Source organism: Ambystoma mexicanum, chromosome 6q, assembly GCF_040938575.1.
Source record: "Ambystoma mexicanum isolate Mex_15411 chromosome 6q, UKY_AmexF1_1, whole genome shotgun sequence".
NCBI classification, from domain to species: domain Eukaryota; kingdom Metazoa; phylum Chordata; class Amphibia; order Caudata; family Ambystomatidae; genus Ambystoma; species Ambystoma mexicanum.
In genome coordinates this window covers 219,740,979-219,753,956 of record NC_090937.1, presented here as the reverse complement: position 1 = coordinate 219,753,956, position 12,978 = coordinate 219,740,979, and the positions used below count along the sequence as shown (strand labels likewise).

At 43.0% G+C, this 12,978-nt stretch overlaps 1 protein-coding gene across 1 annotated transcript in view; it reads left to right on the top strand.

Moving 5' to 3' along the window:
- LOC138515905 (alcohol dehydrogenase 1-like) overlaps nucleotides 1-12,978 on the top strand; it is a 300,767-nt gene that overhangs the window by 149,126 nt on the left and 138,663 nt on the right. The window contains exon 6 of the mRNA XM_069630667.1: nucleotides 12,279-12,539. Within this exon, the coding sequence (XP_069486768.1) occupies nucleotides 12,279-12,539 (261 nt within the window). The remainder of the gene's footprint in view (nucleotides 1-12,278; nucleotides 12,540-12,978) is intronic.

Sequence of the window (12,978 nt, the reverse complement as noted above, 5' to 3'; positions counted from 1 at the left end):
AGGAAGGGTATACTCGCAGAAGGGGCATGAATGTGATCCAGTAGCAACCCAAACAGCAAAGTACAACATTCCAGAATAAAGAACTGTCCAATGAAGGTTCTATACAAATATATACTTTATTAAACACACTATATGTACAACTAAATATCAAAAACTCACCGCTATGGAAAGAATATAGTATTTGGTATGGAAAAGATAGAAAGTAGCAGAACTCTGGAAAGCTAAACAGAGATGTAAGGCAATCAATAATAAAAATGTTTGGAAAGGATATTTTCTTGTAAGAGAAAAAGGAATTACACCTGGCCTAACCAGTTGCTCGGTCCCAAGGACCAGCGAGGCAGTGTTCAGTCAATAATGTTGTCTTGCTGTTCTAGGCAGTTCAACAGCATTGAACCAGGCTTCTTAGTGATGTGTAAATCAGAAGAATGTTTGGGTGTAGTGAATCGTGTAGGTCCAATCAATGAAGGGACATCGATTTGGTTCAAAACAGTCGCTCACAGTAGTTTGAGTACAATGTTCAAGCAATGCAGTTTGGATATCTCACCAGGGTCAGTTCGAAGATCATGACCAGTTCGATATATATAAGCTACTGGTTGGGGTTGATGCATGAGGCTACAGTGGTTTGAGTCAAGGTCTGGTGATGGTTCAAAGCTGTGATCCTGATGATCCAATGTGCCATTCGTTGAGATAGCAATTTGATGTCAAGCCTTTTTGAGTTGGTTGATAACCACTGGGGCAGGTTGATGCATGGCACTATGCATCTAGTGCTTCGACAGGAGGTTTGGAAATGAGCAGATGTTTAGAGCCAAACAGGTTTTTGGATCTGCTTGAGAAGACAGTGTCGAACTGAAGTTTGCTGCATTTTCAAGTTGTTCTTGAAAGATGCAGAGCAGAAAGGCCACCAAGGTTGGTTTGGTGGTCCATGGATGGTTTGACCGCAAAGATGCTGATGACTGGATGCGCAGGTTGAGGTGGTTTAGTGGCTTGATCAAAGGTCACGGTTTGATGAGGATCCCCAGGGTTGGTTTGAAAATGTACTTGATTGTCGACTAATAGGCTAGTTCAAACGATGTAGGTGCAGTGATGACCTTCATGTTTGTACTGAGGCAACAATGTGCTGCGCTGGCACAGTGCACCAGCGAACTGGTTTGAAGTTGCAACACAACGGTTTACAGATCAAGCAAGTGCCAAAGGCAGCTCCAGAGGGTCCTGTTGATTTGGCTGTGTTGAACAGGTTCAAATCACAGCTCAAAGTGGTTTGATAGTGAAATCACAGGGATCCTGACTATCTTTGTTCTCAGGGTGCTGTGAATCCCAATGCAGGAGCTAGGGGACAAGATAGGTCCTTGTTCAAATTCTCCCAATTACAGGGAAGGCTGGCACTCATCTCCATGACTCATTCACCTCGAGCTCCTTTGTCTTGTCTTCTGGATTCTGAATAGCTTTGTGTAGAGTCCTTGTGAAACCCATTGCATCAACATAATGTAGTCTCTAATGTAGTCCTTGAAAGTGTCCCAGACCACACCTCTAGTCGAAGCTGAATGTAGGTTTTTAACAAATAAATACATTGGCCCTCATTAGGACCTTGGCGGAGGACCATGGCGCTAATAGCACCATGGTCCATGGCGCTAAGCTGCCAACTCCGCCATGGGGGTTGGCGGACTTACCGCCCCATTCCGAGGTTGGCGGGGCGGTAAGTCCCCAATCCCCATTTACCCTTCCCCATTCCCATTTCTGGCCCCATAGGGCATAATGGGAGTGGGGAAGCCGTTAATTACGCCACCGTAAATTACGGTGGCGTAATTAACAACAAGGTCCCTTAGCGCCATGGATTTTAACGCCTGCTAAAAGCAGGCGTTAAAATCACCATGGCGCTAAGGGAACTCGTACTCAGGCGGTAAGGGGCGCCATGGTTTACGCCGGCGTAAACCCCTTACCGCCTGGGTCCTAATGAGGCCCATTATTATTATATGTACTAAATGTATGGAAGCTAAGTCAGACAAGAGACCTGTATTTAGCTTGCAAGTGTTGGCTGCCGTTAGTCGTTAACCCATGATTAGGTGTATTAAAAATGGAGACTGATCACACAAGAAGCAACCCAAGTATTCAGATTGTGTTACTCTATGTAAGCACGACACACTGGCAAACACCATGGTAATCTGCAAAAAGGCGCCAGGGACTGTGGACCAGTAAGAATACCCAACCTCCTCTGGATAAAGTTATTTCCATACGTCCCTTAAATTTTAGCGTGTCTCCACACTTGCCAATGGCTTTGACGCTGCTCCCAGTGGTCTGCCACTACCCCTATTGTTCTCCAAAACCATGTCTAAGATGCATTTAAATGCTCCACCCCATAGTATACAGCGATCATTGTGCTCAAATATAGAGTAGATAAAGGCTTACATTAGCACTCATCATCGATGTTGGTGGAATAGTAGTTTAGCGGGAACCCTTTTGCAAACTCAGTCTCTCTCCGTAGACCCAAGAAGTGCCCAGTGTCAGAATGCTGTTTGGCCAAAGCAAATTGGACTCAAGGACCTACCCATGTACCAGGTTCGATGCCCGGGTCCGCACTTAGAAACATGTGGGTATTAAGTTCGTTATAAATAACCTATCATATCATACCAAAACCTGCCCCATAGAAAAGAAGGTGGAGGAGTATGATTGACCCTTGCATTTAATTTTTAACTTCTCATGCTCAGATTTTGTTAAGTGAGTTTCCTGCAGCAATCCGATTTTCACGTGCTTTCTATTTAAGTAGGCACTTCACCACATATGTTGATCCCATGCCGGTTCCATGCCAGCAACTCAATAGAGTGAGACATTGAACCCTAATACAAACCAATAGTACATTGTGCACATATTAAGTAACATAAACTGGAAGTTTAGCACCATTACTTGTGACCCGTTAAATGCATGTAAACTAACAACTTAACAGTTCCCTCTTGACAGGCTTTGGTGCAAGTAAATTAACCACACTTGCTGGTAATGCAAATATGGAAATATGGAACGTACCTGCAACTGTTCTCTGCTATTGCTGACTGCCACAAAGCTCTCTGTCACACGATACCATATGATTAATATTGCAAACGCCTTTGCATAGTTTTGCATATTAACTAACTTTGGGTTTCACCCTAAGTAACCAGGGGAATCCAGGCGTGGACCCCTTGCTCACGGTTCTTAGAGAGGCACAGCTCCGCCTCACTGATGAGGCCCGACTAGGCCGAAACACATGTCTGGATTTGCTGTTGGTACTCTTGTTCAGAGGAGAATTTCCGAGCATTCCGGTGCTGGACTGCCCATGGGCAGGACAAAGACTGATATGCAGACATATTTCTCCTCTGTGAAAGGGATAGTGAGCTAAAGACATGGTTGAGATTCTCCCGGGGACCAGCCACCCAAGAACAGGTCAATGGGGCGTGTTTGTGCAGGTAGAAGGACTCCCGGAAACCCCTTGTTTTGCCTATGCATAGTGAAAAGGTGATGATAGTTTTTAATATGACTGGAGTAAATCCATATTCTCACACATTTGTATTCTCCTGCATTAAAGCCTATACTCATCCCGCTGGATCTTGGCAGCACCCGAAATATTTCCTGCACTGCTTCAGGACTGTTGAAATAATAGCATTTGCCATCGACATCCACCCTCAGTCAGGCCTCTGGGAGCAATTTATATTGCAGTTTCCATTGCCTCACTGTTTTGATGCCTTCAAATTATTGCTGAGTAGCCATGCTATAATCCGGATAAAAGGATAGGCAACACCGTTATGCAGGATTTCATCATTGCCCCTTGCTGCAGAGAGTATCAGGCCCTCATTACAAGTAAGGCAGAGTTTGAAAATATTGGCTGCGACAGAATTACCACCAATGTTCCCGCTCCGTCATACTACGAGTATGACCCTGGAGTGGAGGATTTACCTCCAGCATCTTGCTGGACCAAGTGGCGTTAACGGTAATTCAGTTGGGAGGTATTCCAGCAGATTTACCACTGGAATACTGCCCAACTCGTAATGAGGATTGTCTTGAGTGCAAAGTAGTTTAAGGATAATCACCCAGCCTGGTGTCCCAAGTTTATGTCTTTACACACATATAATTGTTTGCATTTTTGGTCACCGATTTGGAACATGTATACTCGTTGAAAACGGGGAGTTACTCCCGGCATATTGGAACACTGCAACCATGATAATGGACTTGCTGACTGCTCTGTTTACCTGCTTCTCCATGTATTTGTTTATGAATTAACTTGATGAATGTTGCTTTTCTCAACTATTGCTGTTTACACGTAATTAATTGTGGGTAACAGATTTGCTTGTTGGTTTATTTTTGACAATCGAATCATAGCACTTTGAGTAAGAGCTGGCCCTGACGAAGGAATTCATTTTCCGAAATCTTTGGCCATTTTATGTGCTCACCCTGCACATCTGCTTTCACTAAGATGTACAATTGCTAAATGCTATATATTAAACTAAGAATAAATAGCCAAACTTTGCAACAATTTGATGAAAACTGGCTATTTCTTTTGATCAAATAACATAGAATTGACACACCACGTTGTGGTGATTGGGAGTGCAGCCCGCACCGCTGGCTTAACGGCCTTGGTCCATACCCCCTGTTTCAGCGAGTGCCATTCCACGGAGGCACCTTTCCAGCGGGTTTGCACACCGCCTTTAATTCCATTTAAGTTGGATTTACTATAAGTATTACACAACAAGTGTTGGTGGTGCACATACACTATATACATTTCGTTCTCATCTCCATCCGTGGATTTACCTGTACGTAGCACACCTCAACTAGCATGTCATATGAAGAAATCGAGCATATTACAGACAACAGAGCTACAACGCTGGGATTTTCGTCGGAAGAAGCAGATGCGATATTGGGTCTCATCAAAGAAACTATACGCACCCCTGGAGGTTCTGACCCACACAGCAAGATAAAACAACTAGAATACAACGTCAGAAAGTTAATCAATCGCAAATTGCATGCAGTAACGTTGAGCAGGTATTATAAAGCACAAAGGATACCCAGAGGCCTTCGGATCCCATTACGACCAACACTCTGTAAGGAAAAAAAGAAGTTTGTCGAGAAATGGGAACAAATCCTCAATAGATGCTCCCTGGATCTGATCCTACTGACCATACAAGAACTATCAGGTAACATTGAACAACTCGAGAAGGAAATTGAGAGCCTTTCTAAGGATATTACTGAGATCACTGATGCTGAGTCTTTTGCTGAGATTCTAGCTGATATTAATAAGAAGCTTGAGAGTTATCAAGAAGATTTAGAAGCCCGAAAAATATGAACGTTTCGTTGTGACACGTTTGACTACCTAAATAACGAAGTCTACACTTGGGCGGATAAATACCAACAACAGGGCACACGGCCATATAAAAACCCAAGTGGCAACAGTAGCTCAGACTCCGATATCCCCGAGCAAGAAGAGAGAGCAACTGCAGATCCACAACCAGCCAGCACATCAGCGCAAGAAACCAGACCAACACAACCGAAACACACAACTAACACTGTTTTTTTAGACAGAGGAAGAGGACAAGGAGGGGGAGAAAGAGCAAGTCCAAGGTTGCAAACGAATCACAGTTAGTGGTTAACTTGTCGAAACGAACTCTATCTACTCGTGAGATACAAACCCTTGAGAAAGGACTCAAATTTGTACCTACCTTCAGTACTAATAAGTTCCAAACGGAAATTGAATTATTCAAACTTGTTCGCAAATTAAAACTAAAGACATTTTTTGCAGAGAATACCCTGCCAGCTACAGTTACAACATCAGAGAATATTGAATTTAAACCGAGCAGTACTTTTTGTCCACCAATACAGGTACCGGCAATAGACATTTTTCAAAAAATGGTACTCAGTGATTTGAAGAAAATGCAATTTCAAGCACCTAAAAGATCTAATTTGAGCAGAGGCGAACTATTACAAATACGCAATCTGTTTAGCGATGACTCAATAGTCATCCGTCCCGCTGACAAGGGCGGAGGTATGGTGATCCAAGATGCATCACAATATCATTCAGAATGCTTACGTCAACTGTCAGAGTCTAACACATATAGACTATTACTGCAAGATCCTACACCAGAGACCAAAAGAAAGCTAGCAGAAATCCTAGACAAAGCAGTGGAAGACGAATGGATTAGCACCAAAACGAGAGCATACATTTTTACTCCATATCCAGTAATGCCTCATTTGTACACTCTGCCGAAAATCCACAAAAGCATGACTAACCCGCCAGGAAGACCAATATTGGCAGCCACGAGGAGTTTGTTGCAACCACTTGGAACGTACATAGTCTTTTTTTCTCCAACCAATTATTCAAACTACAAGTACGTACGTTAAAGACACGACACATTTTCTCCAAATACTAGACACTATTTCCCTTACTTCAGAAGACATTCTATTCACGATTGATGTGGTCAGCCTTTATACCAGCATTGGCACGACCTGGGACAACAAGCAGTAGAAGCCCTCTTACTTAGAACAACTGTGATCGGATCCAATAAAGAATTCCTTATCATTCTGCTTGATTTCATTTCCAAGAATTCTTTCTTTAAATATGATGGCAAATACTACAACCAATTATCAGGAACGGCGATGGGAGCTACTATGGCACCCGCGTACGACAATTGCTTCATGCATCAGTTTGAAACAACACATGTATTGTCTAATCCAAGATGGAAACATCAGATGAAAACATGGATCAGATATATAGATGATATTTTTGGCGTATGGACAGGGAGCAAGCACGATCTTCAAGAATTTCTCATTTTCCTCAATAGTATATACCAACGCATCCAATTTACATTAGATATAGGCAATACTAATGTTCATTACCTTGACGTACAAACGGTCATTCAAGCAAATAGAATAACCACTATACTTTATACAAAACCTACAGATCAGAACAACTTATTACATCGATTTCGTTTTCATCCTGCCAAGACACTGCAAAATTTACCTTACGGACAGATGTTAAGGATTAAAAGAATAGTTAGTGATCCTGAGGATTGTCATCTACAATTGCAGAAGTTACAAGAAAGATTGCAAATAAGAGGGTATCCAGAAACGGATTTGATCACTGCTCGTAACAAGACCGACGCACAAGAACGTCAGCAATTATTAGTGAAAAAACCTATGAAAGACAGTCCTGAATTGATTTTTGTCACTAAATATTCTATACAAAGCAAGCAAATCAAAGCGATAATTCGCAATAGATGGAATGTTCTTACCAGTGACGAATGAACTGCAAATTTGTTTCCTACTCCACCTACATTTGCATATCAAAAGAGCAGTAATTTACGGAATCTGTTAGTTAACACCAAAGACAAGATACCCACAACGAGACCTGATAAATTCCCTGGAACGCATCCATGCATGAGTTGCGGGAACTGTAACAATATTATAAAAGGGAACACAGTTACACCCCCACGAACAGGCAAAAAACGTACGTTGAGACAACATGCTACATGTCTTTCAGAGAATTGGGGGTCATTCCGAGGTTGGAGGTAAGGGAATACCGGCGCCGGTAAGGGCACCGATGCCGGTAATCCCTTACCTCCATATTCCGAGTTCCCTTTGCGGGTCCCTCTTTACCTCCTGCTTTTAGCAGGAGTAAATTCCGGGACCCGCAAAGGGAACTCGGAGGTAATTACGGTACCGTAATTTACGGTGCCGTAATTACCTCCTTCCCAATTCCCATTGAGCCCTATGGGGCAGAAATGCGAATGGGGAAGGGAAAAGGTGAATGGGGAATTACCGGTCCCTCCAACCTTGGAATGGGACCGGTAATTACTCCATACACCATGCCGGATTTCCGGCGAGTTGGGAGGCAACCATGGAGCTATTTACTCCATGGTTACCTCCTAACTCAGAATGAGGGTCAATGTGATTTATGCAATCAGATGCCCCTGCGGGAAATACTACGTTGGAGAGACCTCACGTAAGATCCGCATTAGAATTAATGAACATAAGTCTAACATCAGAAACAAGAACAGAATGTCAGCCGTGGCTAGGCATTTTAACGATAATGGACATACGGTGAGTCAACTGAGATTTTTGGTACTTGAAGTAATGCCTCAGAAAAGCCAATCTCGGGACATTAAACAATGGCGAGCACAGAAAGAAGCTTATTGGATTGACAAGCTCGATTCACTATCACCGAATGGGATGAACGAGGAACTTGACCTCAGCTGTTTCCTTTGATGAATGAGTGGTTACATCATGAATTATCACGATTGAGTATGCAATATGCTTCAGAAAGTGCAGCAACACAGTGACCATACCGAAGATCAACCTTAACCTTAATGTATTCTCTCTACTCACGTTTGTGATGAGCTGTATAAACCAACGTTGTGTGTAAAGAATCTCACATATATCTTACATGATCTGTCCTGTCCGTCTTTTGTTTTCAATTTTATTTTATTTTTTACTTATCTTCTATTTATGGTAATTGGAATGAGTCCCCAATTTTGTCCCATTCTCACTCCTTTCCTTTTTTTAGGCAATTTTAATCTGTTTCATTTTCTTTCCTTTTTTCAGTTGAGTTTTTCTGAGGGTATTCCTAGATCAACATCTAGAACTTCTGCCGTTCACGGTTTGCTCCCCCTCGTTTTCACCTCAAGCTGAGGTTACTATTGAGTTTGAGCGGAAGACATCTTCTGTCTATCACCGGCCCCACTTACCTGGTTTTAGCACTTTTTTACCATTCTCAATCAGTTAAGTATAGGTTTTTACATCACATGAACAAATTGAGTAGTGCCTTATTTTGAGCTGTTGATATTACCGATTGAACATTTTTAATATATATTTTTTCGGTTTGAGTAGGTGTACTACAGTATTGAAGCTAATAGCGCGCACCATAACGTTCTATCATAATACTATACTGCTCATCAGCAGCCTCTTCACTATGGCTGCCGCATTTACTACGGCTTTCTGACGTTTCCTTAGCAACAGAGGGTAAACAAGTATAAGTATCAGGTACGCGCAGGGCGCGCTCCTGTGGCATTCATCTCGGATTCACTCGCCTGTCGTTGCTGGGTAAGATACTTTCTCTTTCTGGAATCTGCACATTAGCATTTGGATACACTTGGGCTCTGCTAGCTTATCACGTATCAATGAGTTAAACACCATGGTGCATGTCTCTTTCAGACCGAGTCTGCACGTGGTCAGCATCGCGTAGACGACTACTTCAAGATTTGCATTTATGCTGTGTTTTACGGCAAGGTTAGTGTATCGTTATCTATACGATTTCACTAAATCACAGAGAAAGTAATAGCTCATTGTTCATTCTTTGTCTCTTTTGCCATCTTTTCTTTTATTACTATTCGTCTTGATACTTCATCATCATGGGGATTTGACAATATGCAACAACACAAACGTTACGGCTTTGCACGTATGTATTGTTTCTTTTCTCCATGCGATACAATGTTGGGATGTGTTTATGTCTCACATACACACTATCGATCACGGTCTGGGCACGTGTTTATGTCTTTACACACATATAATTGTTTGCATTTTTGGTCACCGATTTGGAACATGTATACTCGTTGAAAACGGGGACTTACTCCCGGCATATTGGAACACTGCAACCATGATAATGGACTTGCTGACTGCTCTGTTTACCTGCTTCTCCTTGTATTTGTTTATGAATAAACTTGATGAATGTTGCTTTTTCTCAACTATTGCTGTTTACACGTAATTAATTGTGGGTAACAGATTCGCTTGTTGGTTTATTTTTGACAATCGAATCATAGCACTTTGAGTAAGAGCTGGCCCTGACGAAGGAATTCATTTTCTGAAATGCATTGGCCATTTTTTTAGCTCACCCTGCACATCTGCTTTCACTAAGATGTACAATTGCTAAATGCTATATATTAAACTAAGAATAAATAGCCATACTTTGCAACAATTTGATGAAAACTGGCAATTTCTTTTGATCAAATAACATAGAATTGACACACCACGTTGTGGTGATTGGGAGTGCAGCCTAACAGCCTTGGTCCATACCCCCTGTTTCGTCGTGTGCCATTCCACGGAGGCACCTTTCCAGCGGGTTTGCACACCGCCTTTAATTCCATTTAAGTTGGATTTACTATAAGTATTACACAACAAGTGTTGGTGGTGCACGTACACTATATACATTTAGTTGGCTGTGCAAAGTCACTTTGCACCTTGCTAAAAGTTCCATAAATTAATCCTAAAGTTTGTGTCATTAAATCCCTTCACCTCGGTTTTTCCGTCCATCTTGCCTAAAAACACACACTGTCAGGTAATGAGAGAGTTCTGCAGAGCCAGACCAAAAACTTCATCTGGAGATGCAACTTGGTTTCAAATCTTCTATGTCTGAATGGGCATTTTCATGATTATCTGCCTTTCATTCCAATGAACTTCCTGTCTCACTCAGAACCATTGCAGAATGCCTACCTTTCAGGAGAAAACTAAAGATTGCTGGATTCATTTCTTAGGGCCTCATTACACGGGGCCTCATTAGGACCCTGGCGGAGAGGGTATTACGCCAGCGTAGTGCATGGCGTACCTCTCCGCCATACTACGACTTCCCGTAGCGCCATGGAGGTTTTCTCCGCCTGGTTTTACCAGCCGGAGAAAACCATGGCGCTACGGGACCTCGTTGTTAATTACGCCACCGTATTTTACGGTGGCGTAATTAACTCCTTCCCCACTCCCATTATACCCTATGGGGCGAAAATGGGAATGGGGAAGGGCAGAATGGGGATTGGGGATTTACCGCTCCGCCGAGGTCGGAATGGGGCGGAAAATCCGCCAACCCCCATGGCGCTATCGGCGGCTTTCCGCCATGCTTCGCGGTGCATTTAGCACCGCGAAGTACGCCTGGGTCGTAATGAGGCCCACGGTATGTGGTAACCATGGCGCTATTAGCACCATGGTTGCCGTCGGTATTTTACCGTGTCCGCCTTGGTGGATGGCGGAATTACCACCCTACTCCAAGGTGAGCGGGGGCGGTAATTCCCCATTCACCAAAGCACTTCCCCATTCCCATTTTTGCCCCATAGGGCTCAATGGGAATGGGGAAGGAGCTAATTACGGTACCGCAAATTGGAGTACCGTAATTAGCACCAAGGTCCCTTTGCAGGCCCGTTCCTTAACGGCTGGTAAAACCAGCCGTTGAGGTCGGGTCCCGCAAAGGGACCTCATAGTAAGGCGGTAAGGATTTACCGGTACCGGTGCCCTTACCGGTACCAGTAAACCATTACTGCATTCCGTGTAATGAGGCCCTTCGACTTTTTATTTGTGACATGACCAATATTTTTTTCTTTCACTGTCATTTTTATTGTTGCATCATAATATGTTTTACCGTATTTCATTACTATGCACAACACTCCCAGGGTTTGCGCTTCAGATATATTTTAAATAAAAATAAATAAGTATGATTCAGCTACTACAAAATAAATAGTACACTGAAGGGGAGTAGGTCTCCATTCATCTGCACCTCTGTAGCCTGCACTGGATGTGTGCTCAGCTCAGGGTTTAGTTAATCTCTCAGCAATAGTTCATAGAGCTTGCTGTAGGAGAGGCCCATTGAGCCTGCACTACATGCTGTCCAGCCTGGACAGAAAAACACTGCAAGATGCTTGACTAGCAATGTGCGGGTTACTTTATGGTTCATTAGGGCATCATACGGGTGCCAGCTATTTTCCGCACAAGGCCCTTTGCTATGCAATTCATTTGGGCTCATTACAACGTTGCCGGTAAATCCGCCAGGAAACCGGCAAATGGAAGTACAGTTACCGGCACTTGGTACAATGGAATGTCCATTGGATTATGAGTGCCGGGTGACAGAGTTAGTCCCCATTCCATGGAGTCCCTTTCAACTCTATTGGGGACTTTGCCAGTATACAGGTGCAGGTATTACTGGCACCTGCAATAGCAGCAATTTTTGCCGGTAGGGTGGCATAATGCCCTCCAGCTCTTAGTTGGAAGTAAGTCCTCCACCCCACCGGCAAACTTGTAGTTGGCTGGTGCAGAAACGTTCCGGTATACGTTAATACCGGCACATTCATTCTACACTGAGCAACTTGCAATGAGGACAAATTCTTAAAACATTCCTTTGAATGCGCCTTTTCTGATGAGATGTGTGTAAGGTCATTACCATGCTTTTCTATGCACATTTGATAACATCTCTGAAACAGCCTATTGCTGTACAAGATAATGCAGGATAAATGTTTAAAAGCACAATCTGTAAAACCTGGTAATCAATTTGCTTTCCTTTGTCAATTGTCATGAAGGTTGAGTCTGGTTCGTCCTGTGCCGTGTTTGGATTGGGAGGAATTGGTCTCTCTGCTGTCATTGGCTGTAAGGTGTCAGGGGCCACCAGGATCATCGGGATCGATGTCAACAAAGACAAGTTTTCAGTGGCAAAAGAAATGGGAGCCACCGAGTGCATCAGCCCCAAGGACTACAACAAACCCATTCATGAAGTGCTGTGTGACATGACAGACGGGGGAGTCGACTACTCCTTCGAATGCGTTGGAAACATTGATCTCATGGTATGTGCACACAGACAAACAATTGGCCTCATCATATGAGTAGGTAAAACATTGTTCTCACATTTACAGCTTAAATGTAGAAAGAATAACAACCAGCAATGAAAAGTCATTCTGAAATAATCTTTCCTTTTGTTTCGCGAATGAAAAACATGTCTTATCGTGTATGGTTCTTCCCTACAAGTGATTATGTGCTGTATGGCCATCCTATTGCAAAAGTTGATTTCACCAATGGATGTGTTAGGTGCAGTCAAATCTCAGTGTAAGCCCTGATGTAGCACTGACACCTCTTCACATCATAGCCTTTATGATTGGTCGCCGCAGAAATAATCAAATCAAAAAATACCTAATGAGAAATGACTGCATTTATTTGGTCGAATATATCTATAATATATAGATGTGCGGTAAAGCTATAGTTGAAGGTAGCGGAATGTGTGGGGTG